The following is a 27671-nucleotide window of genomic DNA, read 5'->3' on the forward strand; positions in this document are numbered from 1 at the left end:
TTATGGATCCAGTACCTTTCCCTCTTCAACCTATCCCTCTTGTTCCAGTCTGGGTTGTGCTCCAATCTGCAAAGTTTCATGTTCCCAATCCCATGCCTCTGGAAGTGTGGCACCACGTGTCCCTTCCTCTGTGTACCTTTTTTCACTGTATGTCTATGACCCCACATCCTGGCAAGTATTGAATTCCCAGTTTCCCTAATGTATCTCTTACCACACAAGACACATTTAATTAGGTAGACGCAGTTCTTCTGGTTAAGGGGGATGGTCCGAGGATATATACTCCCCTGTGTTTTCCCCTCAATAATGTCCCACCTGCTTTCGTTGGGGCTTTTTGGTTGGCTGGACGTAATCTACTGTGGACCAGTAAATCCTGCAGATTTTTACCTTTTTTAAAGGCAGCCACTATCCTGAACCGTGTACCAAGCGTCTTGTCTTGAGACAGCCTCTCGTAATTCCTTTTTATCCCCATAGCTAAACTTTTGACTGTACCTGAAAAGGTCAATACAAAAGGAAGCACTTTTTTGTGCGGGACCAATGTCCTCCTTTTTCCTTTACCTCTCTCTTCCTTCACTGCTACCGTTAAGAAGTGCCGGGAGTACCCCCTCCCTCTCAGGGCCTTCATCAGAATGTTAACAGCCTCCGCTCTGTCTTCCTCCCGGATGCAGATCCTCCTAAACCCCAACAGTTGAGCTTTAACGATCCCCATAGCTTTCACTCCCGCAATCTGACACTATTGGTCTCCCTAGTTAGGTTAGGGTTAGGGAAAGAACTATCTGGTGTAGTTGCAGTAGACTGAAACCTCATCCAAAACATTAACCTCCAAAGGGTCACAATGTTATAATTTGTAATGTTACAAAAGCCTCAACTGAAGAGTAAGAACGCTTGGAAAATGTTAAGTATTTTAGTTGAACTGGCATAGTTAGTCACTGTTATTGTTATATCACTCAAGCAAAACAGGAATGGTTTCACACCATCAGTCGAGAATTGAGGTGCAGTGTCCTTCTAATAAGAGCAGGCAATAACAAAATGTATAGGCAACTCAATTTGTTCTCTTAACTAAACTGAAGCAGAAGTGCCTGACCTGTTAATTCGACACAATAGAAGTTTCTCAAAATGACTGTCGGAAAGATGGTTGCGTTTTGGCAGGAAAATGTCCTTTCCAACACTAAACAACCGCTCACATGCGGCACTGGCAGGGATACCAGTATTGCACTTAATGAGTGCAGTCTAGTTCAAGACTCCTTTAGTGTGCAGTCTAGTTCAAGACTCCTTTTGTACAGGGCCCTGACTGAGTCTGTTTCCACCTGAAACATAATTCCACCACAAACATGATCATTACAAGTTTTCTGGAGGCTCATCAAAATCACAAAAAGTTCCTTGACTTCCTACAAACACAGGACTGACTGTAATTTATGGCAAGGGTTTTAAATCCTTACACATTTCTTCTGAAGCCCATTGAGGTAGAGGCCTCAGTTTCTGGGGCAGGTTGTGTAAAATCCTACAATAAAAGAGATGTGTAAGGGCCAGTCCCTTTTTTTTATGCCACACATTCAAATGTTTGCCATAATAAAAAGCCTAGTGCATTCACATCAGCAACTGTCTGAGAACACACAGACAGAGTGTCTTCATTTCCTCCACCCTAATAAATAAAAGTAGGCCAATGTAAAGCATAACTGTTGTAAAGCAGGTTATGTTTGGTGTTCTGTCTGCTGCATACTGACCTCTGTGTGGGAGATTGTGTGTGTGTGTGTGTGTGTGTGCTGGCTTCAACAGGGACACTGTATTTCCCTCTACTGCAGAACATAGTCAGCTATATTTAAAACTTAAAAAAGTAGTAATGTATTGCACACGTACCCAGTGTTACTTGCTTAGAGGAGCCAGCACCAGGGTCAGATTGTACAGCACCTGTAATCCCATCCATAATCGGCCGTCCCTTATTGCCTACTCAGAGCCAACTCCTCCGCCAGTGTATTCTGGTTTTCTGAATTTAACTCTTTATTTCTGTTTGCTGCAAACAAGTGTTTGTGATAAAATGTTCACAAAAGTAATAAAAGGTTGTGGTAAATACTCACCACATTGAATTATATTTGTATATTTTGTCTTTATCTGCTGCCAAGAACATTTGGAGTTGGGGTTGCATCTACAAATCAATGAATATTAATCTTTCTTAGTACATACAAGCACATTTTTTATATATTATAAAAAAAAAATAGGCCTAAATCTAGGGCTGGGCGATATGGCTGAAAACTGTATCACGATATAAGTGTTCCATATCGGTCGATATCGATAATTATTGATATTTTTTATGACATATTTAAAATAAGGACCAGTCCAGGAGACAAATATATTACATTTAAAGATTTTTTATTTTAAACTTAACCTACCTCTGATTATAATCCCATCAGTTATAAAGGCAGAAATGTCAACACGACCATGGAAAACACTCACTCAAATAATTAGTCTAAAATCACAATAAACTGTATAAATTATACATTGATACTTATTAAAGCTACTATTAAAGTTATCAGTCAAGAGCAGTGAATGATTTTCTCTTTGCATTTTGTTGTTTTATTAACATTAAAGGGATAGCTCTGTTACTGTTTGGATAACCACATTCTTCAAAATATTAATATTAGAAAATATAAGAAGGAAATTAATACAGGTTTGGAACAACATTAGAGTGCGTAAATAATGAGAGAATTTTTATTTTTGGGTGAACTATCCCTTTAAGGACAAGCTGCAGCGTGTTTACTATTACTACCATCTCTTTAAGAGCTGCGTGCGACGCGTCTAATATACACGCATTTGACAAGCAGAAGTTTGCTTTCACTTTAGACATATCAGACTAGTTTATGTAAACCTTGTGTGTATATAACAGTATTAGCACAATAAGACTCGAAATATAACTTAGTCCAGTATCCAGGCGCTGGTAGACAGGCTTTTAGTGCATGTGAGCTTCACATGTACGCGCTGAGAAACAGCTCATCAGCACGCGAATAACAGAGAAACTGAGGATGGTCTTGCATAATTTGCAGATGACATTGGTCTGACTACGGTCAGACTTGAAGTCAGGCGAGCTGACTTTTCCTGTTTTATCAACAATCGCTGTATCACTCCACGCCGGTTCTGTTACTGAAGAATCCAACACGAGACAACAATATTGCGCAACCATACTGACTGGCTGTTAGCGTGTGTCACCCCCTACGTTGCAAGGTTACCAGAGAGTTGAGTGCCTTTGTTCATGCAACCAAATTTGCTTCGCAACCTCTGGTTTCTTCCAACGAAGAAAAAAAAATTATCGAACGTTTTATCGAACGCATTTTTTATTGATATTGATTACGTGTCTATCGCGATACATATCGTTATCGTTTTATCGCCCAGCCCTACCTAAATCGCTCTCGCTCTACCTGCGATTGGTTGTTCAGTGTCGACGTCACTCTTTTATGTGCACGCGCGCGTGGAGTAATCATAGCTTAAAGATCAAAGCCTGAGTTGACAGAGAAAGTTGATGAGCTGCATCATGGTACCAATAAAGCCTGATTGCATCGGTTTGGTTTTGTCAACTCAAAACTAATCCTGTAACCCTAAGTTTGTTCAGCTACCTTCATGGTACAGGCCCCAGGAAGAGCTGAAATCTGCAAAGACTGAGTTTATTAAAGAGGACAGTGAGAACATGAGTGATCCAGAACCCTGCAGAATGAAACACACTGAAGATCCTGAAGAACAAAGAGGTTGGTGTTTATTCTTCATTCATTCATGATGCTGAAGAACATTCATGTTAGAAACATTCAAGCATTTCATCACATATAGATAAACAGTTCAACTATGAAACGGTACAGAATGTTCAGGGTTTTTCTTCAACAAATGGTCAGTAAAGGGAGGTTTGAGAAATTTGTATATTGATTGTCAACATCAGATCAGGGGCCTGTACCATGAAGGTAGCTGAACAAACTCGGGGTTACAGGATTAGTTTTGAGTTGACAAAACCAAACCGATGCAATCAGGCTTTATTGGTACCATGATGCAGCTCATCAACTTTCTCTGTCAACTCAGGCTTTGATCCTTAAGCTATGATTACTCCACGCGCGCGTGCACATAAAAGAGTGACGTCGACACTGAACAACCAATCGCGGGTAGAGCGAGAGCGATATATTTTTCCGCGGAGGAGCAAGAGATAATCATTCAGAATTACGATTAATTTAAATATGTATTTCAAGCTCGAAACAATACGGTCTCTGCTGCCAAAGCAAGAGAAGACTGTTGGAGAAAGATTGCTGATGCTAATGTGTAAGTTAAACAAATACGTTCTATATTTATGTAAAATTATGTATGTATATATGTATGCCTATATGTGTAATATAGCATATAGCTTATTTTTATAATATATAAAAAATGTGCATGTATGTACTAAGAAAGATTAATATTCATTGATTTTTAGATGCAACACCAACTCCAAATGTTCTTGGCAGCAGATAAAGACAAAATATAAAAATATAATTCAAAGTGGTTATTTCAAGGAGTTAAATCAAAGAGTATTTACCACAACCTTTTATTACTTTTGTGAACATTTTATCACACTTGTTTGCAGCAAACAGAAATAAAGAATTAAATTCAGAAAACCAGAATACACTGGCAGAGTAGTTGGCTCTGAGTAGGCAATAAGGGACGGCCGATTATGGATGGGATTACAGGTGCTGTACAATCTGACCCTGTGCTGGCTCCTCTAAGCAAGTAACACTGGGTACGTGTGCAATACATTACTACTTTTTTTTTTTAGGTTAAAAAATATGGCTGACTGTATGTTCTGCAGGGAAATACAGTGTCCCTGTTGAAGCCAACACACACACACACACACACACACACACACACACACACAGAGTCTCCCACACAGAGGTCAGTATGCAGCAGACAGAACATCAAACTAACCTGCTTTACAACAGTTATGCTTTACATTGGCCTATTTTTTGAGGCCTCTACCTCAATGGGCTTCAGAAGAAATGTGTAAGGATTTAAAACCCTTGACATAAATTACAGTCAGTCCTGTGTTTGTAGGAAGTCAAGGAACTTTTTGTGATTTTGATGAGCCTCCAGAAAACTTGTAATGATCATGTTTGTGGTGGAATTATGTTTCAGGTGGAAACAGACTCAGTCAGTGCCCTGTACAAAAGGAGACTTGAACTAGATTGCACACTAAAGGAGCAGACTGTGAGCTGAGGAGGCTCCAAACAAAATCAAACAGCTGGATAAAACTGATCTCAGTATATATATATATATACATATATCTGCAGTTTCAATGTGCTTTTATTAAGTGTAATATTGTATGGTGATTGCATCTACATCTGCACCAGCTGGGTGGTCAAGTGTGATCGGGTCAGTTTCATCGGGGAGAAGCTGGTTTTGTGGTGTTTCTCGCTCCTTTCTACTGGTGGCTATATTGTGCAGAATGGCACATGCAGCCACTATCTGTGATGCCCGCTCTGGTGACTCTGAAGCGCCGAACACAGTTGAAATGTGCCTTTAGGATGCCAAAGGTCATCTCTATCTTCACTCTGGTTTTACTGAGGGCCACACTGAAGCGGTGCTGTGGCCCTGTCTGAGGGTCATGATGGGGTTATTGTGTAGGTGTCACGGGTGACAAAAGCGCTTAGCGAGCGGAACCCTTCTTCTGAGCCACGAGTTTCCCGAGGGAGCGATTTGTATGCAACACGTCCTACTCCGGTTCCGGGTGTGGCAGGAATTTTGCCCGGCCTGATTAGCGCTGATGCACTGCAGGTGCGAGAGAGAGAGACACAGCCTCCACATAGGCTTTCCGCTTTACAAATCTAGGATAAAAGAGCTATCGAGAGAAGGTGGACGTGGTTCGTTGGGGTTCGTTCTGCGGGTGCGGGAGCTGGTTCTCTCGGAGCAGTTTGGGCACAAGTTGGCTGCGGGGAAGCTGTCCGGGTGGGAAAGTGTCCTGGTGAAATTGTCCGCATTGGGAGATATAATCGGCTGTGGGGAAGCCTCGTTGGGGTGAAAATCGCCCATTGAAGTCTGCTGGATCAGAGTTCGTCTGTGGGAATCTGCTGGACTGATTTATCAATTGGAACTGCGCTGTGAAGAGAGAAAGAGAAAGATAAGTGAACTGATTTCATCTTACAAACAATTGAAAAGCTTGAAGGGGATACAGTGAATGTAAATCTGACTGTTGAGGAAGCTATGTGTTTCAGAGTGTGCCGAAGAGGAACTGAGGATTGAATATCCCCCCACGGGAGTGTAATGAATGGATTGAGACCTCTGATCAGCCCTATCGTGTGAGTGAATTGCAGTGCTTTTTCCTTATTGATACACATTGATTCATCGCTGTGGATTTGAAGTGAACACGAGTGTGGTGTGTTTTTGCTGAAAAGCGGCCCCAACCCTTGCTTACACGTTGTGAAAAGTTATGATACCTGCTCTCCATTAGAAGCTCCGTGAGTGTACAGATACACTGGTGAAGCACTATTAACCCCTTCTCTGCCAGAGCCCTGTGAGTGTATAGATACACTGGTGAAGTACCATTAACCTCTTCTTTGCCTGAGTTTTGAAGGAACATATTGCTGTGGAAAAACCCTTACTGTGCGTTCACACCGGACGCGAATAGCGCGTCAAATTCGCGCCTGCCGCGTCTATTTATGCGCTTGACTACTTTGTGTGCATTCGCGCGTCAAGAGCGAAATTGACGCGCGTAAAATCAAAAGTTTGAAGCGAAATTTACGCGCGTCAGAGGCGAAAGTTTCGAAACCTGTTGGCGGCCATCTTTTTTTTGTTTATCGAGCATTAGCATTAATCGAGAGAATCACCGCTCGTATATGCTCTGGAGAGCAGAAACAGCTGCGTAGGGGACATCGTCGCTGTACTCGGGTCCACCAAACCCTCCGGAGGGTTTCAGGAGTTTCACAATTTGCTCCAGGAGGTAGGTTTGGTGGACCTAACGGTGAGGACGCTGACGAGGACAGCGTAGGCCGTATAAGCCTCGGCCTCGAGTGGTCGCTGCCTGACGAGCCCGCGCTGTACAGCCCGGCGCGAGGTTCACCCTCGCCCGCACCTTATCTGTGATTTATTTTTGTTTTGATAATAAATGGAGCCAGCCTTCAAAAGTGAAACCTGTCCTGTGATTTTTATTTGTTTTTATACACTAAATTGTGTTTGTTGTCTTTACATTAGATTAATAATGTTTCATATAATCTAGAATAGATATGGAATAAATAGCATTCAATACAAAATGAGTATCTCTCATATATTGAGAGTTTTATGTTTTGATTTGCTTTATTGTGCATTTTAGTCATATTACAAAATAATTTATTGAGGCCAAACATAAAATAACATTATAAATTGTCACTTCACCACGTGACAGCAGCATGCAAGCAGGCTCCTGATTGGTTAACGCGGCGCGAATTGACGCAGAAGTTCAGATTTTTCAACTCGGGCGGCAGACGCGAATTCGCGTCAAACGCGTGAATGCACAAATAGCACTAATAAAATCATTCGCGCTTAACGCGCCAGACGCTCAATTCGCGTCATTCGCGCGAACTTGACGCGCGAATGAGGCGAATTCGCGTCTACCGCGCCGCGCTAAACGCCTCATTCGCGCCGCAGGAATTTTTTACGCGCGTAACGCGTCTTTGCATTGACTTAACATTGAAATCACTCGCGCCTGACGCGCTATTCGCGTCCGGTGTGAACGCACCATTACCTTTCTGCTCAATGTCTGAGTCTGGAAGTATGCAGCATCGCTGACGAAGTAAGCTTTTAAACTACTGTGCACTGATGAAGGTGTCCTGTACTGAGAGGAACCCTTACCTTTCTACTCAATGTCTGAGTCTGGAAGTATGCAGCATCGCTGACGAAGTAATGAGAAGAGAAGAATCCTTACCTTCCTACTTACCGTTGATTCCTGAAGAATACAGCATTGCTGACGAAGTAAGCTCTTGAGTCATTGTCCCACTACTGTGCACCGACGAGAGTTTCCCATGACGACGAAGGCCTAGAAGACATCGAATTCCATTAAGATTTGTGCCCTTTTCATATCTTGTGATAAATAAAGATTATTATTCTTTGGAACTTATCTGGTGTCTGTGTCGTCCATCTGTTGCGGGCCTGTAGTGTCGACTCCTCGCGGTAGTGGTGTGTTTTCTGAATTCCGGGGCGGCGGGTCATCCATCCGTCCGAGGTCCGCCCCGGTGACATAGGTTTTTCTATCTCAGTTTAAATGAACAGTGTTTTGTACTCAAAGCGCTGACACAACAAAGACTCACAGAAAATTTGTAAGACAAGCACTGGAGCCAGGCCATTTGGCATCCAAACTTGATCATATGTTCATGACCACAAGTCGTCTGCAGATGAAATGTTTAGTAGATCATTGTTATATCTGTTAAAGTTACTATTAATTTAAAGATTCATCTCACAGAAAATAATCATCTCCCATTTTTACATCATCTCTACCTGAACATTATGGCTGTGATAGGACTTCCTATTAACATAATCTGCCTCATGTTCCCTAGAGCAGTGGAGATTGGAGCAATAGACTGCATGGAACGAGGAACGAGCGCAATTGACAATGGAAGCCGAGGAGACTTACTCATAAGTTGATGAGTTGATTTATCCATGTTATTATATGCTCTTGGTCATACCCTTACAATGACCTGGGGGTCCGCCAGCATTTTTTTGGGGAGCACAAAGTCAGCGGCTTGATACGGTTGGACCTAAACCGGGAACTTCCGCCAATAGCTTTATGAATTATGAAAAGGTTCCTCCAGTGCGAAAGCCCTTAATGACGTTTGAATACCAGTTAAAGGCAGCAATGCACTAATCTGGCTTTAACACACAGTTGTCTTCATTAAAAGTAGGAACACTTCTTATCAGTGCTGATGCCACCAGTGCTGATTTTCCATATCGGAAAACTTTAAAATGGCACTTTATGACAAAAAGATTGCCCAACCCCTGTTGTTGAACAATTTTAAAATAGTTTGCACTGTCACTAATTTGTAAATGTGATGAATGGAACCTTTTTTTATCGATTTATAATGTATGTGTGAAGTGCGTAAGTGGAGTAAAACATATTTTAAGGCAATCAGTTTGCATTGTTTTAACAAGATGTATAATTAAATACAACTGAAATTCCAAGTTGCAGGAAATATTACATTATTTAGCTCAACTTACACCACTAAATAAGCATTTGTAACAGCATTATATTCTTTCATTTTACTAAGTTAAAGGCAATCACTTTGTATGATTTTTTGAAGGAGCTTAACAAATAACAATTTACTGTGTAAAAGAGTCTGAAAGCACAGAATAAAAAAAAAAAATTGTGAGATGGGCTTATTGACAAACAAATACAAAGTTAAATACAAATAGGTTGAATGTAAAAATCGATCGTGTGAACATTACATCCAACAACACAACATGTTCTTCCCATAATTCCCATGACTTTCTTCTGTTATGTAACTACAAAATTTAAAAATTACCAGCAATATTATCTGATTTTCACAGGCAATCCCTCTTGGCATGATATTCTTTGAGTCTTTGATATTCAAGCACAACTTTTCACCTCATAAATATTTTATTTGGAATAACTGTAATATTTTATACGTGTGTGTGTGTGTGTGTGTGTGTGTATATATATATATATATATATAATATTACAGTTATTCCAAATAAAATATTTGAGGTGAAAAGTTCCATATCAAACTGTAATATGTAACTTTCTATATTTTTTCATAATTGGTTTGATAAAAATATCTTGTTAGTTAGTCAGTTAATCAATTCTCAAGGGTTGTTGTTTTCATATAAGGAGTTTTTATATCACTTTCAATTTCCTGTTTCTGTTGTGGTCCTAGGCTTTGTAGATTATAATCAATCTAAAAAAAGGTCATTTTTATGTAATTAATCTGATTTTAGCAAAGATTTTACCCATCAACCACCGCGGCGCTAGAGCCGTGAAGCTCTATTAACCAATCACAGCAGTTTTATTATTATTTATAATTGAATGCCAGGATAATTTAATAAGGTATGCTTGGTCATGATATACATTTTATATATGTATAAATATTAAAATATATAAACTTTGCTGCCAGACTCGCCTGCAAAGCCCGCGAAAACAATAGGTAGCGAAAACGGAAGTCTGGCCAGTTAGAGCCAGCGCGTGCACACATCCTGACTGTCTACTCCCTGCTGAGAGGAATAACTTGAGTTTTCTGGAGGTAAGTACTTTAATTATTCGATATACTTCACAAATTATAACTACAATTATCAATGACGTTTAAAAACATGAACTAAGCAAATTATACAATCTATTAACAGAGGCAAACAACCTGTTGCTGTTAAATCTGTTACGTCACTTGTGCGTGCGCTTGTCTGTCATGTTAACGTTTGGCCCTACTTATTAATGATAATTACAATAAAGTATTTAAAAAAACTATGAATATCCTCACAGATGCAAAAGGGAACTGAATTCGTTAAACATAAGTTACTCCTGAAGCGCGGCCTCTTCTCAGACAGCGCGTGAACACTGCTCAAGCACCCACAGAAATGGCCGAACGACACGGGAAAATACGATATTCTCTTTTAACCTCACAGCGGTTCTCGGCGCGTGTATGGCCAAAAACATAAATATATGTGCCCATGTTATCATTATATCTGCCTGAGAAGTTTTCCCTTGTAGCTTAGATGACATTTTTTTTAAACCATTTTGTCCTGTAACGTTAAAAATTCAGGGCTTTTCAGAGATACCAAATGTTTGGAGTTTTCATCATGACAACCCCCCTATCCTGACTGACATTGACTGGATGATTAAATTCAGCTCATATAGAATTATTTGATCAATTAAATTTTTTTTTGTAATAAATTCACATCTTAAGACAACTTTGGGGTTTTAAATAAGAATATGACGTTCTGTTATGAGACATGCATCTGTTTTATTCATGTCCACTGTAGAGGACACCGGGACTTGCTTGTCAGGCATTTTAGGAGACAAGTGAATAGGAAAGAAAAAATGCTAAATCAATATTTATATGAAATATGAGATATTATAAAAATGTTGTCAATTTATTACTCGTTATAGCTACTTTTTTTCCATTACATGTTTCCTAAAAACACATTACTATTCAAATTAGAGACAATGAAAATATACATATCGCATATAATGGAAAAGAATGAAAAATTAATTCTGTTCAGTCATGTTTCTCATTTTTCTCCATTTTGCTTTTGTGTCAACAGCAGCTAAGTGACCCCCAAAAGCTCTTTTAAGAGCTCTTTCAACCATTAAGCATCTTTATCCATGTAAGTATATTTTTGAGACACTTCAGTTAGTATTTGGGCTTATATTCTTTAAAGCTACATCATCAGCCATGTCTTAACAGCTTGAGATGTTTCCCTTATTTGCACTTTATCTTAGCTGTCCATGTTAATGTTTTATCTGCCTTTACCAGTTCAAAATTGTGACTAATTAAAAATTATCTGAAAAGATGAGAAACATGGGCATAATTAATGCAGTTTCTCGTGTTACCATAATATTTTGCTAGTCAATAATTTAAAATCCATGATTTTTTTTTTACCACAATTTGATTAATCAGTTCATTTCTTTGACTACTGGACGTCTATAAATACAGACCTAGGTAATATTTGATATTACAGTAGTTACTCAGTCTTATTTTACCCATTTGTCTTGTCTGCAAACAGATCATTGTGACTGTGGTGAGCAGGGTGAGGCTGAGAGTGAGAGAACGGTGGTTGGTGAGTGATTGATAATGAGCAACGTACAGGTGTCACTCATCAGTAATCACACTGGCCTCCAGCTATTCTCTCAAAGCCCTCAGCTTCGGCCTGCTCCCCACAGTCATCCTTTGCTGTAAGATGTTTTTAAGCACATTCTTAGTTTCACTTTAGACTTATTTTATATATTCATATTAGATTAATTTGCAGCATACACCTCATTCAACATTTTGGACTACTGTAGTGGTTACCTGTAATATATTCTTTTTATTGTTTCCTTTTTTAGATTTTGCATCATCCTCCACTGTTTTTTTTTTTCCCCCTTTTCTCTAATCATCCCTTATTTCAACCAAGGTAAGTTGTCTTTTTTTAAGCATCACTTAAAGGTGTTTACAGTTGTCTGTAGTTATTTTCTCTTTAGTGTATATGTGCTTGTCATGGAAGCATAAATGAATTTATTATATTAAACAGAACTTTTAACAAGGTGAATTAGACTGATGCTATACCTGCGTTTTAACACAAAAGGTCTTTGGATTTCCACTTACTTCTAAAATGAATACTTAATTCGTGGTTATTATTTTTAATGAAAATAACTCATCAATAAAGATAGTACAATGCTAAATTTGCTTACCGTATATCTAACATTAAAGGGATACTTCAGGATTTAGCATTAAGCTTTGTATCAATAGAAAATAGGGCTGGGTATTGATTCAGATGTTACGATTCGATTCTCGATTCGATTTTCGATTCTAAATTCGATTTCGATTCGACTCAATTAATATATATTTAACACAAATCCTATATTTATAATAAAAAATAAAAAAAGTGAACATTAGTTTACAAGTGGTTAATTAATAAAAAGAAGAGCTACAAACCTGTTATTAAACTCTTTTTATTTTATGTACACTTGTCTTGGGTACATTAAAACAGAATCATATTTACCTGTGCCCTTCCTGTCTAACAGGTAGGACATATGCAGAAATTGAATAAAGTTATCAAAGTTATCAAGTTGTCTGCGCTGTATTAATTATAAATTATATATAGACTAATCCTTATTAAAGTTACAAAAGTTCTTTAGTCAAGAGCAGTGAGTGTTTTTTCTCTGTTCCCTTTGTTCTTTGATTAATTTTAACGAAAGATATAATTAGTGGCTACTGTGTATTGTCCCTTTAAGACCAGCCGCTGGTGACAGAGACGCGGATCTCACACGCGCCTCATTCTCTCACGAGTCACAACTCTTCACGTTCATCATAAGACTGCTCTTATGTTATGAAGATACTCGACAAAGACATTTTGGCATAATTGTGTGTTATTGTTCGTTCAAGCGCGAAAGATAACTCTATTCTGGGCTGTTTTGTACGCACGCACGATATCAACGCGAGTCTTTCTGTGTGTCAGTCACGACATTCACAGGGAGCAAGCTCTTTTTTGTCTTGTCGCGCATGAATGGTTTAAAAACCTTTGCATGAATAAGAGCGGGATTATGTAACAATAGCCAAAGGATGACAAAAATTAACAGATGCTGCATTAATTGCGTTAACAGCCCAAATTTGTTAATTTCATTTAAAAAAAATCGCAGCATTTTGCATCATATAATTGCGTAGGCTTGACATCGGGATTGCGATATGATTAATCGTGCAGCACTAGTTGAGGTTATTTTATAATTAAGATAAAACATACATAAAATCTCACATCATTAGCTATAAAATGGAGTTTGCAAGCCTATGAACAGTGGAGGAAAACTAATACTGGCTTTTAGGTAATAGATGAATAAATATGGAAAAAAAATCGATTCGTGGTGTTTAGGGTTGGGAATCGTAAGACATTTTCCGGTTCCGGTTCCGATTCCGGTTCCGCCAAACGATTCCGGTTTCGGTTCCGGTTCCCATTCAATACAAATTATTAAAACAACTAATAAAAAAATAGTAGTAAGGCAAAAATCCTTTTTGTGTTTATTTCTTATACTTGTCAAATGAGTTTAACAGACTGGTAATGTCAACAAATTCAACATATTATTTAGCAATTTTTGCAAAAATAATTAATTTTTCTGAAGGAAAATAAATATTTCTGCATTCTCTAGGATAATTTGGGACCTCTCCTATAGCTTAAGCCTTATTGTATCTCCAGCAGTGGAGAATACCCTCTCAGAAGGGGTAGAATATGATTGAACACACATGTAAGATCTAGACAGGTGAAACATAATATTTCGATTTGAATGACTGATTCATAAAGACTTCACTTCATTACTGGATGAATCAGCGCTCTAGCAGTTAAATAAACAGAACGTTTTGCGGAAGAACATTGTAGCCGGAGCTACTTCTCTATGTTTATTTCTATGACGCGGGTGAGTCACTCAGGCACTGTGCTACTCCGCAGCGGTGCCGGTGTAAAGTAGTCCGAGTATAAACGCTTATTACAGGCTTGCTGTAGTGATTCAGGATAAGACAAAAACACGGTTTGAAAAAAAGGCATTCATGATGTACTCGCTCATTATATACATTTAAATTCTGAAGCGTATTTTCGCTATTTGAAGCGACTTTCAAAAGGTGATTTACTCAGTTTTGGTTGCTACCGTAGATATCAGTGTTTATTCTCGAACTATAAACTTTTATTTCAGTACTTCTGTGATCATTTGAATATTTGTAACACCGAAATACTGATACTGTGTTGTTGAAAAGATTGTGAAAGTAAAGCTGTTTCATATTGACAACTGCTCTCTCAGCGACAGCGCAAAAAGATTTGAATGTTCCAGTGTGAAGTTTTTGTCATTTAGGAATAAGATCGCGTGAGTGTTTGAATCGAGATCGTCTCTCTCTCTCTCTCTCTCTCTCTCTCTCTCTCTCTCTCTCTCTCTCTCTCTCTCTCTCTCTCTCTCTCTCTCTCTCTCTCTCTCTCTCTCTCTCTCTCTCTCTCTCTCTCTCTCTCTCTCTCTCTCTCTCTCTCTCTCTCTCTCTCTCTCTCTCTCAAAACGTATATGAGTAGCGCGAGTACTTTCATCACTATTTTAATATTCATGAGGTGAGTGTGAGACGTCGCTGAAGGATAAGCTCCCAGCACTTCGCCCACACATCGGCCCAGAACCGTTTTTGGAACCGAAACTTAGGAATTTCGCACGGTTCCGGTATTTTTCAAAAAACACTACCGGTTCTGGATAAGAACCGGTTTTCGGTTCCCAACCCTAGTGGTGTTTGAGAATCGATTTTGAATCGACCACATTTTAAAAAACGATTAATCTGCTTTCCCCCCTCATATCCCCCTGAGACAAGAGATTTATGTTTTTTTTTGTTTTGTTTTTTTGGTCTGGAAAAAATCCTTTGGTCTGGAAAAAAAGAGGATTTTTTTGTCCAAAGGATAAAGACTACAGCCAATAGAAGGCGCTGTTCCGCATGTTTTCAACCCGCCCATATGAGGATGCGATCTCACTCACAGCATGAACACAGATAGTGTCAGCTATCTTTTATTTGGAAGCTAAGCTAGCAGGCTCTTGTTCTGTGGAGAAAGCTGAGTAGTAGGAGAAAGCTGAGTAGTAGGGGTTACCATACTCTTTTTCCCGGACATGTCCGGCCGTCGAGATCGTCCAAAATGTCCGGGATTCAGCTTTTGCTTTCTGCGGTCGCCATTCATTGTTTACATGCACACCTTTTGTTTCAATCTAACTGAATTCATTCCGATTGGTGAATCTGAATGTAGTGTTTACATGAACGCTAAACGAGTGATCGGTTGATGTGGATCGATTGATAAGGAAATTCCCGCTCCTCTGTGAGATACGAGACCAGTGCGTCTCACAGGTGTTGCTCATCAGTAAACAAGCCCCCGGCCTCGCGTCGCTCTCACTCGTCCTGCTCGCCACAGTAAACATAATCAATGGAGACTGTAGAACGCAAAAGCCGAATCCAGGAAATTTTGGGCGATCTCGAAATCCCTGTCAGACTCGTCACGGAGACTCACTAGTAGCTAGCCTTGTGTTTAACTGCGCTCTCTCACCGGTAGGTGTCAATGATGCGCGGGTCAATGTATAAACAACCCGCACCCGACCAACGTTTTCAAGTAACTCGACCGCAACTCGGACCGCAAAAAAAAAATCGTAGCGTCATTGGGCCATAGACGTAGGAACTAGTGTTATGTAATTAAGGCTTCATTTATTCACTTATTTCGTTTCATTTTCTTAACAATTAAGACACTGCATGTGTTTATACAGTCTAATCGAAGTGTGCGTCTCTCCCCTGACTTTCCCAACAAAAATTCCGCCCCCTCTCAGAAAATACATAAAACTGACATTACTGAGCTATATGCGTTTAAAAGTAGCCTATTAAAATGGTACAATGGCATTGCTCAGTTCAACGTGTTGGGAAATCGGGCATTTTGTCCTGCGTCAGCATTTATTCAAAAGTCAATAACGCTCTCATTCAAAAAGTAGCCTATAGGATTTCCCACTTGTATTAGTAGGCTTAGGCTATTTCGCCACGTGGATGCATTAGCCTATTACTTATTTTCATTATTTCGGCAAATGTCTCCCACACTTTGCTCTTTCTATTTGTCTATTTGCGGAGCTTCCACTCCCTTCACCTTTTCTCTTGCCGCCTCCATCTCTACCTGCAGACTGAGCTCGTGCGTCATCTTCGCGCCAGTTATTCAGCCAATAAAGTGTAGGCCTATGTATTTCATAGAAAATTGTCTAGTACTATATAAATTACAAAGGTTTAATTGGCATCTTTAATTCAAACGGCCTGACCGACCGCGACCCGAATATCATTAAAAATATTTTTGGATGACTCGTAACCATGGGTGACCGCAGGCATCCGCTCATTTCGGATCAACCCGTGCATCACTGGTAGGCGTGGCTTCCTAGGGCAGTGAAGCAAGTGCATTCTGGGAGTTGTAGTTTTTCATCCACAAAAGCTAAAAATACATTTTCTGGCTTTTCTCAGCCTAGAAAGCTCCAAATTCAAAAATAATTTCACATTTCTACTACATAAATGACCCATTTTAAATACACATTCATCTTTCCAGAGCTGAAATATCCCTTTAATGAAGCAAACTTTACATTTAATATTAGTCCTAGAGCAGAAAAAGTTTAAAGCTGGGGTAGGTAACTTTTGTAAAAATTAATTTTTTACATATTTGTTAAAACTCTCATTATGTCCTGACAGTAGAATATGAGACAGATAATCTGTGATAAAATCAAGCTCCTCTGGCTCCTCCCAGTGGTCCTATTTCCATTTGCAGAAATACACCGCTCCCAGTCAGAAACAACCAATCAGAGCCAGGAGGAGTGTCTTAGCAGTGTCAATCAAGTTCGCGTACGCGCTGATCGCCCCTCTCTCGCACAGCGTGTACCGTCATTCAAAATCAAGATTGCCGGTGTGCCGAGCAGCTGTGCTAATGGCGGTCAAACAACCAAAACTGCCAATTTCTCGAGTGGCACCTGCTCATACAACAAAGACAGGTAAACGGAAAAAGACTGATGACGATAAACAAGCCCATCGGAGCCCATTGACTCAGTGTCAAAACTCTAGCCGCATAACATACAGATAAAATGTCACACACTGTGCAAAGCAACAATTGAAACCTGCTAATTCACTGGCTTGTCATGTTGCTGAAATAATGTACTAGCAAACCTTATTTAGCATTACATAGGCTATCGCTAGAATAATTATTTACATAGCCTACTGCAATGTTAGTTACCGTTATATTATCTTACTAGCTATTTATAACTCATAGAATGAGTGCAACGTTATAAAGTTACATTACATGTATTGCATAATACGTAATGATTTGAGGACCAAGTTTGTAGTCAAAGTATGGGCAGGCCAGTCAGTGTAAAGCATTTCGTCCCTACCAGTGAATGTGCCATAACTGTTTATCCGTCGTCATCGGTGACCCTGCATGTTTACTAGCCTGCGCGTTCACGGCAGGCTCCGCTGTGGGGGGAACTTTACATAACAAAATACATGTTTAACAGCTAGTAGGCCTAACGTTATATGTTATGAATCTTACACGAAATTCATCTTCATCACAGTGCAACTAATGGAAATGGAAAAACGTGTATTTTTAGCTTTGCCTTATAGTTATAACTAGCTCATTAGCGAATCAAATTATATATATTTTAAACTTTACCAATATCGATATGCTAGCTTGATAGTGAGTAGGCTACTAAAATACATCTTATTTGTTTATATTCATAATGATGAAGTTAGATTTTTTTATTACATGTGATTCTGACATGATGCTACATGCACTGCGCTCCTTCCTCTCCGCTCGTCTCAGGTAAATAATGCGTCTTCCAGCTCAGCGGTCGGAGTCGCGCGTTCATGTGTTTTGGGGGCGTGGCTTTGGAAGGAGCCCAGAAGGGAGAGGGTGGACTGAATGGAAATAATGAGCTGTCTTTAAAACAGTCGTTAGAGGTCTACATACACTCGATTTTTATACTTTCTTTTTCAGAATACTTACATTTTAATTATGTATTGATATATACATAAAGTTTAAACAAATTTGAAAAATAAGTTTTTTAGACCATTCCTACCTACCCCAGCTTTAATACATTTAAAATACTATAATCACTTGACGCCATTGAACGGCTACTATTGTGCAAAAACTGCAACAAATCCATTATTCATGATTAAAAATCTAAACCAAAAGATTACTTTTAGTATCATAATTATTAAACCGTAATGAATTAAAATTGACTCACCTAATATAGGCGGGATTTTTTTTTTTCAAATGAATAAAACACACTTTAAGATTCAAAATTAACACTAGAATACCAAAATATTATATTTAAAAAAAATACAGACATTAAAGACCCTAGAACGCAATTTTACTCTTTGGTTATGAATGCAGCTTGGAAAAAAACTGCAAATTCATTATTTAGGAATAAGATTGAACAAGATTTAGTTTAGTATTACAATTATCAAATTTATGAATACAAATTTACTCGCCTTGTTTGCAGAGACGAAGAATAGCTGAATCACCACGAGATCTTCCATCGCACATATCTTATAACTCATATCTTATTACACTCATCTCGCAAAGTCGTGATAGCTACACTACACGGAAAGCCGGCTAAAAATAAAACTAGTATGATGCACATGATTTGATAGATGTGTAAAGAATCAATGCAGGAAAAAGGAGAAAAAAAAGAAAACAAAACCAACTAGATTCAATCCACTGTAGCGTTAGTATGATGACACATGATCAGATATTCTGATTCTGATATTCTGTTCTACCAAACTCTTGTCTCTTTTGACCTGTCTGTAAATGCCTGTAATACAGAATAATACTCTTGACTTGTATTGTTTAATCACTGTCATTTAATATGTTTATTTGTTGATTGTAAAGGATGACAGAATTTTACTGTGAACCATTCCTTTAATTTATTAACTTGCTCTCCTAATCTGCTGTTTCTCTCTCATTATAGGGTAGTGAACATCCTGAGCTTGAACTCATTAGGGATATTCCATGCATATTTTATTTGTGACTCTGTATTGTGTTCACTAGTGATGAATTACAATGAACGCAGCAATCTTAGGAAAAGGGCCCTCAAAAGAGTTGACACTTTTCTTAAATCAGTGGATCATGAGGTGTATGACCATACTGATAATCTTAACAACTCTCCTGTTAGCATTCCTCCTGGTGGCATTCCCTCTGACTGCAGACCTTCAGATTTGAACCCTACTTGCATCTCTGTTAGTGAGAATACAAACCGCAGCCATGATTGTAGCAGTACTGGCGAAACAAACGATGAAAGTGATCTCAGAAGCAGCATTACTGACTGGGCACTTCGTTTTGGTGTATCTCTCATTGCACTTTCTGCTTTATTGGCAATTCTTAGAGTGCATTTACCATTCCTGCCAAAAGATGGAAGGTCACTATTAAAAATGAAAACGGAGTACAATGTGGAGATGATTGCTGGGGGATCTTTCCACTATTTTGGTATTGTCAATGCTTTCAGAAACACGTTGAGAAGTGTATGTTCTTATTTTACAGATGGGCACCTATTTAACATGCAGCTAAATTTTGACGGCATCCCACTTTTCAAAAGTTCTTCAGTTCAACTTTGGCCTATTCTTGGCATGTTCAAAGGTCTATCTAAGAAACCTGTTGTCGTAGGGTTGTTTTGTGGGACCACTAAGCCAAAAAATCTTTCTGACTATCTCAGTCACTTAGTTTGTGAGTTGCAGAGTTTAAGAAGAGGTTTTGTTTTTGGTGGCAAGACTTTCTTTGTCAAGGTAACATCTATCATGTGTGACGCTCCAGCACGAGCCTTTATCAAAGGTATAAAATCTCACACAGGATACTATGGCTGTGACAAATGTCAGCAGAAAGGTTCCTATGTGAAACACCGCATGACATTTCCTGAGAACGATGCCTCCTGTAGAACAGATGAAGCTTTTCGACTAGGATTAGATGAGGAACACCATCTAACACACTGTCCTCTTCTAGAAACTGACATTGACATGGTAACCGGTTTTCCTCATGATTACATGCACCTTGTGTGTTTGGGTGTAGTGAGACGTCTAACGGATCTGTGGTGTGGTGCAGTGGGCCCCCTGCGTACAAGACTTTCGAGCATTCAAGTCTTGGGTATCTCTGAGAGACTGGTAGCATTGAAGGATTTCATTCCAGCAGAGTTTGCCAGAAAGCCTAGGGCTCTCAGTGAGAGACTCCGTTGGAAGGCAACTGAATTCCGTCAACTGTTGCTGTACACAGGCCCTGTTGTTTTAAAGAGTGTGTTGCCTCGCCAGGTTTATGATAACTTTATGCTGTTGTCTGTTGCCATCTACATCTTGGCAAATTCAAAATATTGTATCGAAATGAATGATTTGGCTCACTCCTTTTTGGTATCATTTGTTGAGCATTATGGCTTGTTGTATGGCAAAGAGATGGTGGTATACAACATTCATGGCTTGGTACATCTTGCTAGTGATGTTAAAGTGCATGGTCCTTTAGGGCGGCAGTGGCTCAGTGGTTCATGTAGGTTGTCTACAAACCGAAAGGTTGGTGGTTCAATCCTCGGTTCCACCTGACCAAGTGTCGAGGTGTCCATGAGCAAGACACCTAACCCCAGCTGCTCCCGACGAGCTGGATGGCGCCTTGCATGGCTGACACCGCCGTCGGTGTATGAATGAGTGAGTGAATGGGTGAATGTGAGGCAATGTAAAGCGCTTTGGTGGCCATAGGTCTGTGAAAGCGCTATATAAATGCAGTCCATTTACCATTTAGATGGTAAATCTGGCTTCCCCTATGAAAATTATCTTGGTGAGCTTAAGAGATTGGTAAGGAAACCTCACAACCCACTTGCACAGATAATCCGCAGGCTGTCAGAACATGAGGAAAGGAACTGTTATTCCACTGATGAAATATCACTGATGTGCCCCCATAAAAATGGACCTGTACCACAAAGACTGACAGAAGCAGTACATCAGTTCAGACAGCTTACTGTTGATGGTGTCATGCTGCGAATATCGAGCAAAGATGATTGCATTTCTATTCATGGCAAAGTGATTTCAGTAAAAAACATCATTGCGTATGGGGGTAAAGAGTATGTTATGTTTCAAGAGTATAGAGAGAAAGAGGCCTTATACACTTACCCTCTTGACTCCAGAAACATGGGAGTATTCATCGTGTCCAATTTGTCAACAGTGATGCACTTTACTGAGCTCACAAAGCCCTGGCAGAAGTGTGTGAGGTTGCCTCTGGGAGACAAATTTGCAGTCTTCCCTCTGACTCACACATCTTAATAATATCACCAATTAATGTACATAGTTCTTGAGAAGCAGCAACACCATTTCTGGATTATATTGTGGGACATGCTTTTGTAAGTGGCATTTATATGAATTTGTTTTTTAAATGAATCTAAATGAAGTCTAAAATGAATTACAACTCTTGTTTTTTTTCAGCCAATGTATCATATCGTAATCTTTGTAACCACAAATGAAGTCGAGGTTGTCCCCCATAATTGGGTAAGGGACAATGTTTGTATGTGGCCTCCATACAAATATGAAGATAGAGTTAAAGCCATAAAATCAATGGTAAAGCCAGGATCATCCTGGACTCCCTTCAAAATCCGGATTATTTTTACTAGAGGTACATATCCTTAGCTTCCATGGGTCAGATTTACTAACTAGAGCCCGACCGATATGGATTTTTGGGCGCCGATGCCGATACCGATAAAAAAAAGCCAGATACCGATATATTGGCCGATATTATTTGTGTGTATATTATAATACAGTAGCAATATTATTTATGTGTATTATAGTACAGTAAGTTTGGACACACTTTCCAATTGGTGTGTACAAACTTTTGATGGGTACTGTATATAGAATACACAGTATAAACAGAATAAATATATAAACGTTTTGCAATGATCACTCAAATGTGGTGATCAAACACTTGTGTGACAAAGATATGCAATGGAGGCAGGGTGAATGATAGAATGAGAATTTGAGCTGTAACCAAACTAGTTTGCATTGCATTTTATATTATATTATACTCTAAATACTCTTCTATTTTTAATCTTAATTTAGTGGAGGAAGAACTCAGATCTTTTTAGTAAAGTAAAATTAATAATATCATAATGAAAACGTTTAGAATTACATATATACAGTAGTTTTATACTATTTTAAATAAGTAGTAAGCAAAATGTACTAAACGTGAAACTAGGCTACAGGGCTGGACCCGAATATTCGTTCGGTGGGTTGGTATTCGATTTGAAAATTTGACATTCGAATATTTGTTGTTGTTGTTTTTTTTTTCACATCTGGGATCCCCCGCGAAACGGTTCTCATTCGCGCTTGAATAAGGCCGGCGACACACTGACTGCGTGGCATGGCCGTTTTTATTTCGGCTCCCATGTTAACAGGTTGGAGTTTGCACACTGCCTGCGTGAGACACGCGTCTCTCAGAACCGACGCGCAAGTCTTCTCTGGCAAGAGCGCAGAACAGCGGAGTTTGTATGGACCGAAGTGCATGCCTGAGCTTGTGTTTTGGATTAAGCTGTGTTGCTTTGACATTGTGGAAAATAGAATAATAGAAACAAAATGTATTAGACTTTTTACCCGTTATTATCAATCTAAATTAATCTCGTTTTTTAATTTAACTTAATTTCGTTTTTCTTTATTTAAATTTCGTTTAATTTCTTTATTTAAATTTCGTTTAATTTCTTGATTTAAATTTCGTTTAATTTCTTTATTTAAATTTCGTTTAATTTCTTTATTTAAATTTCGTTTTTCTTTATTTAAATTTCGTTTAATTTCTTTATTTAAATTTCGTTTAATTTCTTTATTTAAATTTCGTTTAATTTCTTTATTTAAATTTCGTTTTTCTTTATTTGAATCTACCCTTTACTGTGTCAGTAATTTTGTTAGTCAGAGAAATATTAGACTACCTTAAAAGTATAGCTTAATTTAACAGACCTGTGTGTGCATTTTATATCACTAACAGTGTCCGTTCTCGGACGCGTTCTCTGCCCGCGTGAGGTGTGCCGCTTCCCGCTCGCGCTGTTCTGTAGTTTACTAAAAGTGTATTAATTCTGAACGTGTCGCGTCTCCATCTGGCTACTTTTAATGCAAAATGGCCCTATATAAAGTGTTATAATTACAAAAATTATTGGAATATTGCTTTATGTTGTAACGTAGCAGAATGAGCTTTAACACTGTGTCTACACCGGATGCGGCTGTTATTTTTTTGCCACTTTTGCCAGTTCTTTGTAACAGCTTTTAGGTGTTTTATTGGCAGCGCCATCCTTACATAAATCACTGCACGCTGCATTTTTTTAAATATTAATTTATCGGCCGTTATAAATGCCGATACCGATAGTTAGGAAAATGCCTAATATCGGCCGATAATATCGGCCTGCCGATATATCGGTCGGGCTCTATTACTAACAGGTTGCACCAGCATAAACCGTCTTTTGGTGTCGGGATTTATTAAAGACACTAAAGGTGTGAACAGTTGTTTTTGCGGCTGACCTTGTTGCATATGCGTTTTTAAGAGTTTCCCTTTCAAACTCATGCAGAATCATTCAGATTAATTTAAATGAATCATGCAAGGTGATTAACTAAGGTTTGTGCTAGTTAATTTCCTGGTATTTGCACCATTGTTTACCTCCCCCCAAAAAAGAGATTGTGCCTATTTAGTAAATCTGGCCCATATATATATATATATATATATATATATATATATATAATTTTTTTTTTTTTTTTTTCATTTTCTCCTATTATTTATTCATAATTTCTCTTTAATGTTTTTTTTAGTTTGCTTCACAGAAACCTTGTTGTTTATCTATACAGAAACATATGAAGAAGCTCGCCAAAAACTACCAGAGGCAGAAATAAACACAGACCTTACAGACGTGGACTCGCCCCCCGTGAGAAGAAAAAGACACATGTAAATATAGCACATACAGAGCAGAGTATGGCTGCTGAATGAGGACAATCAATTGAATAATTGATTTTTTCTTCAGTAAAAGGGCACGTTATTTCGATGATAGTGAAACTGAGGATGAAGCAAACTTTCCACTTCCAGCAGCGCCAGAAGTGCAAATCAACCCCATCAGGAAATGTAAGATTGGCCAATTTGTGCCACAGTTATAGTTCTATAAAAAAAATTTATTAACACATTTGTTTTTTGTGAATTCATTTGAGGAATGCTATCATCAGTTCTGGAAATACACTTTTGTCTTTGAATTTAGTAGGGCTGTCACAAACGATTATTTTTTTGTAATCTGTTTATTATGCTCTGCTTGCATGCTCTGATAATATCTTTCTAGGACAATCTATGAAATCTGATTCTGTTGCATAGAACTGAATAAAGAATAATATATTAATTTGAATATATATATTTATTTTATTATGGACCTATTTTCTGTCCAATTTTTGTGGTACTTTCAAAATAATTGTGGCTATTTTTGTTTATTGACTTATTTTTTTTAATTCAGGAAAATGATTGATTATTTTTGCCAAGTGCATCCAGAAGTTTCGGTTTCGGCCCAGAATTTTAATTTCGGTGCATCCCTACTTAATACATATTATGTAAAAACAATGAGGCATACAATTGGTTTAAATAAAGCAGGGCTCGACATTAAGCCTTGTCATGTGCTTGTCCTTCGGACTAGTAAATCGGTCATTCACTTGGATTTTGCTGTTGTCAATCAACAATCGTGGGAGGGGCGTCGATTTTTGTGACGTCACATGGTCGAACGGCTTGATTTGAGAGAGGGGAAAACATATGAAGATTAAAAAAAAAAACACTGGATGGATTTTTATCATTTTATGATGGTTGTGTACAGACACTGCCAACACACATTTCAGTACAATCAACTTGTAAAAGTGCATGTACCATTATATGACTCATTTAAAAGGCATTTTTCCCCTAATCGTATTAAATGTCTGCTCCATCGTTCATTTTAAATTCTTACATTTGAACAATTACTTTTTGAATAATGAGACACTATAGGGATTTTATAAATTATCGCAGTATGTTGTTTACTGAGTTTCTATGTGTGCTGCACTCATTTGGTTTGATTTCTCGAGAGGTTAAGCAAGCCACAACAGTGAAAACCTTGCTGACCGTACATTATTATCATTCACTTTCGATCGCCACACACATTAAATTATTGTAGAATCATTTTCCCTCTTGTTTTCCTGTACAGGTACCAGCAGAGCAGGGAATAACTCTCAACCACTGGCCAGAGAGGACGCAGAGACTATGAATTGTGAGTATTTGAAAACACTGGGCATGTAAGTTACAGAGTAGATGTGCTTCAATTTGATAATAGTTAGACTTAAACTTGCCTCAAAGCTCCTGAACACTGACCTCTCCAAATCCTCCCTCTTGTTTTCCTGTACAGGTACCAGCAGAGCAGGGAATTACTCTCTACCACTGGCCAGAGAGGACGCAGAGACTATGAATTGTGAGTATTTGAAAACACTGGGCATGCGAGTTACAGAGTAGATGTGCTTCAATTTGATAATTCATAGATGCCACCTATGTCACTACAAATAGAACGCCGCCACATTTACGACCGACTCGCCCGTTATGGCCACCCAAACTGCCCGTTTGAATGAGAGAGAGAGACAGAGATACCTGGAGAAAATTTCAATTTTAGGCTCCGATCCTTATTTGTTACCCCCAGTTTTCTTTTGTCCATTATTATGGCCTCTCATGATATATATAGAAATACTTAAGTCATAGAGCTTCATGGCGCGCGTTCATGAGAGTCGAGGCGATGTCATGAATGAATCTATGAATCTGCAGCTGTTCGGCTGGCATGAATGAATCTATCTAATCCGAACAGCAGCACTGGCAGAGTCCAGCTGAGACACCAGCATCAGCACAGCCAGAGACATCAGCCGAAGATCATAAAAGACTGCCATATCTGTCCGAAAGAACAGAGGTTCAGTTATAGAGAAGGTTTAATACACACACATATCTAAATGAAATAATATTTCGAGTCAAATCTTATTGAATCATTCACTCACGATTTGGCTGCGATTAAAAGCTATCAAGAGGTAAAGATCATCAGTGATTATAATATAACGACTTAAATTGCAGTTTGTTCGTCACATAAAGCTAACATATGAATAAATAACGATATTAATATAACGGACGAGTCGTATTAGATCACTTTTATGATACTTTTGTGATGTTTTGTTTTGTCTTTTATTTTTTTATTTTTTTTGCGTGACAGCCCCCAGTTGGCTAACGTTAATCATTCACTTTCATTACATCGACAAGAAGAGTCTCCATTAGGCTACATATTCAAAAATGTCCCTTTGTCTTCCACGGAAAGTAAACTTAAGGATTTGCATATGAAGGTGAGTAAATGACGGCAGAATTATAATTTTTGGAAGAACTAACCTTAGTCCTTTAATATGCATTTCAAGGCTGAGATTATGCATCGTCTGCAGAGCTAACGTTACTTACACAAAATAACATCTAAAGCGCATGTGACGAAGACAATATCTTTATGAACTTCAGAAAAATATTTATTAGATTTAGGTAGGTATTAACTAACAGACAGACAGAGTTATATTCAAAACAACCCCAAATCTTACTAACTTACCATGATAAAGTGCTTTAACATTTAAACAGATCCAACAAATAAAATGAAGAAAAAACATTATCTGTCGATATCTGTCTGTATAATGTTGGGCATTGAGAGTATAATGGAAATATAATTAACCACAAACCAACATGAGACTTCAAGTCTTTTAAATAAATGATTCTCTCTTCTATCCTTTTCTTTTGGTATAGAATAAAATAACAATTCGGGGCTCCTCTTTCGACTGTTGTTGCAGCCAACTGCACAACATATTGCAGGCATTACTGAGACCATTGGTCGTAAAGATGGCGGCGCAAAGCTACAGTGACGTCATGTGAACCGAACGAATAGTTAGCCTCAAAGCTCCTGAACACTGACCTTTCCAATTTCTCCCTCTTGTTTTCCTGTACAGGTACCAGCAGAGCAGGGAATTACTCTCTACCACTGGCCAGAGAGGACGCAGAGACTATGAATTGTGAGTATTTGAAAACACTGGGCATGTGAGTTACAGAGTAGATGTGCTTCAATTTGATAATAGTTAGACTTGAACTTGCCTCAAAGCTCCTGAACACTGACCTCTCCAAATCCTCCCTCTTGTTTTCCTGTACAGGTACCAGCAGAGCAGGGAATTACTCTCTACCACTGGCCAGAGAGGACGCAGAGACTATGAATTGTGAGTATTTGAAGAAAACACAGGAGATGTACTAGTCCAGTCGTTTTATGAAAAAAGGTAGGACAAATTGCAACAGAAGCAAATTCAACAGATTTTTGTATCCTGAATATGTCCTGAGTAAGGGAAAAAAAGCCCAGAAGAAAGTTTAGAAAGACCCAAATATAGCCTATTCATTATTTTTCTCATGATTAGGGTAACATTTTTAACCTGTATATCACCATGAGA

At 38.6% G+C, this 27671-nt stretch overlaps 2 protein-coding genes across 6 annotated transcripts in view; one reads left to right on the forward strand and one right to left on the reverse strand.

The window, feature by feature from the left end:
* LOC311078910 (uncharacterized protein) overlaps nt 1–27671 on the reverse strand; it is a 427873-nt gene that overhangs the window by 89657 nt on the left and 310545 nt on the right. The window lies entirely within an intron of this gene.
* LOC311078994 (uncharacterized protein) lies at nt 10146–27503 on the forward strand. Of its 3 annotated transcripts, none has more exons than XM_084108100.1 (11): nt 10146–10220; nt 11236–11298; nt 12017–12084; nt 19148–21547; nt 21630–21816; nt 24021–24117; nt 24194–24291; nt 25382–25444; nt 25580–25642; nt 27186–27248; nt 27384–27503. In XM_084108100.1, exons 5-11 carry the CDS (start codon nt 21633–21635, stop codon nt 27479–27481), a joined length of 666 nt encoding a protein of 221 aa, XP_083964226.1. In that variant the 5' UTR covers nt 10146–10220; nt 11236–11298; nt 12017–12084; nt 19148–21547; nt 21630–21632; the 3' UTR covers nt 27482–27503. The 3 variants fall into 3 exon arrangements, 2 of the variants coding, with proteins under 2 accessions (XP_083964226.1, XP_083964227.1); XR_014605312.1 differs by having other exon boundaries at nt 10165–10220; nt 21630–21692; XM_084108101.1 differs by having other exon boundaries at nt 19148–21816.

The sequence above is a fragment of the Abramis brama genome (assembly GCF_963993115.1).
Source record: "Abramis brama genome assembly, chromosome: 1".
NCBI classification, from domain to species: domain Eukaryota; kingdom Metazoa; phylum Chordata; class Actinopteri; order Cypriniformes; family Leuciscidae; genus Abramis; species Abramis brama.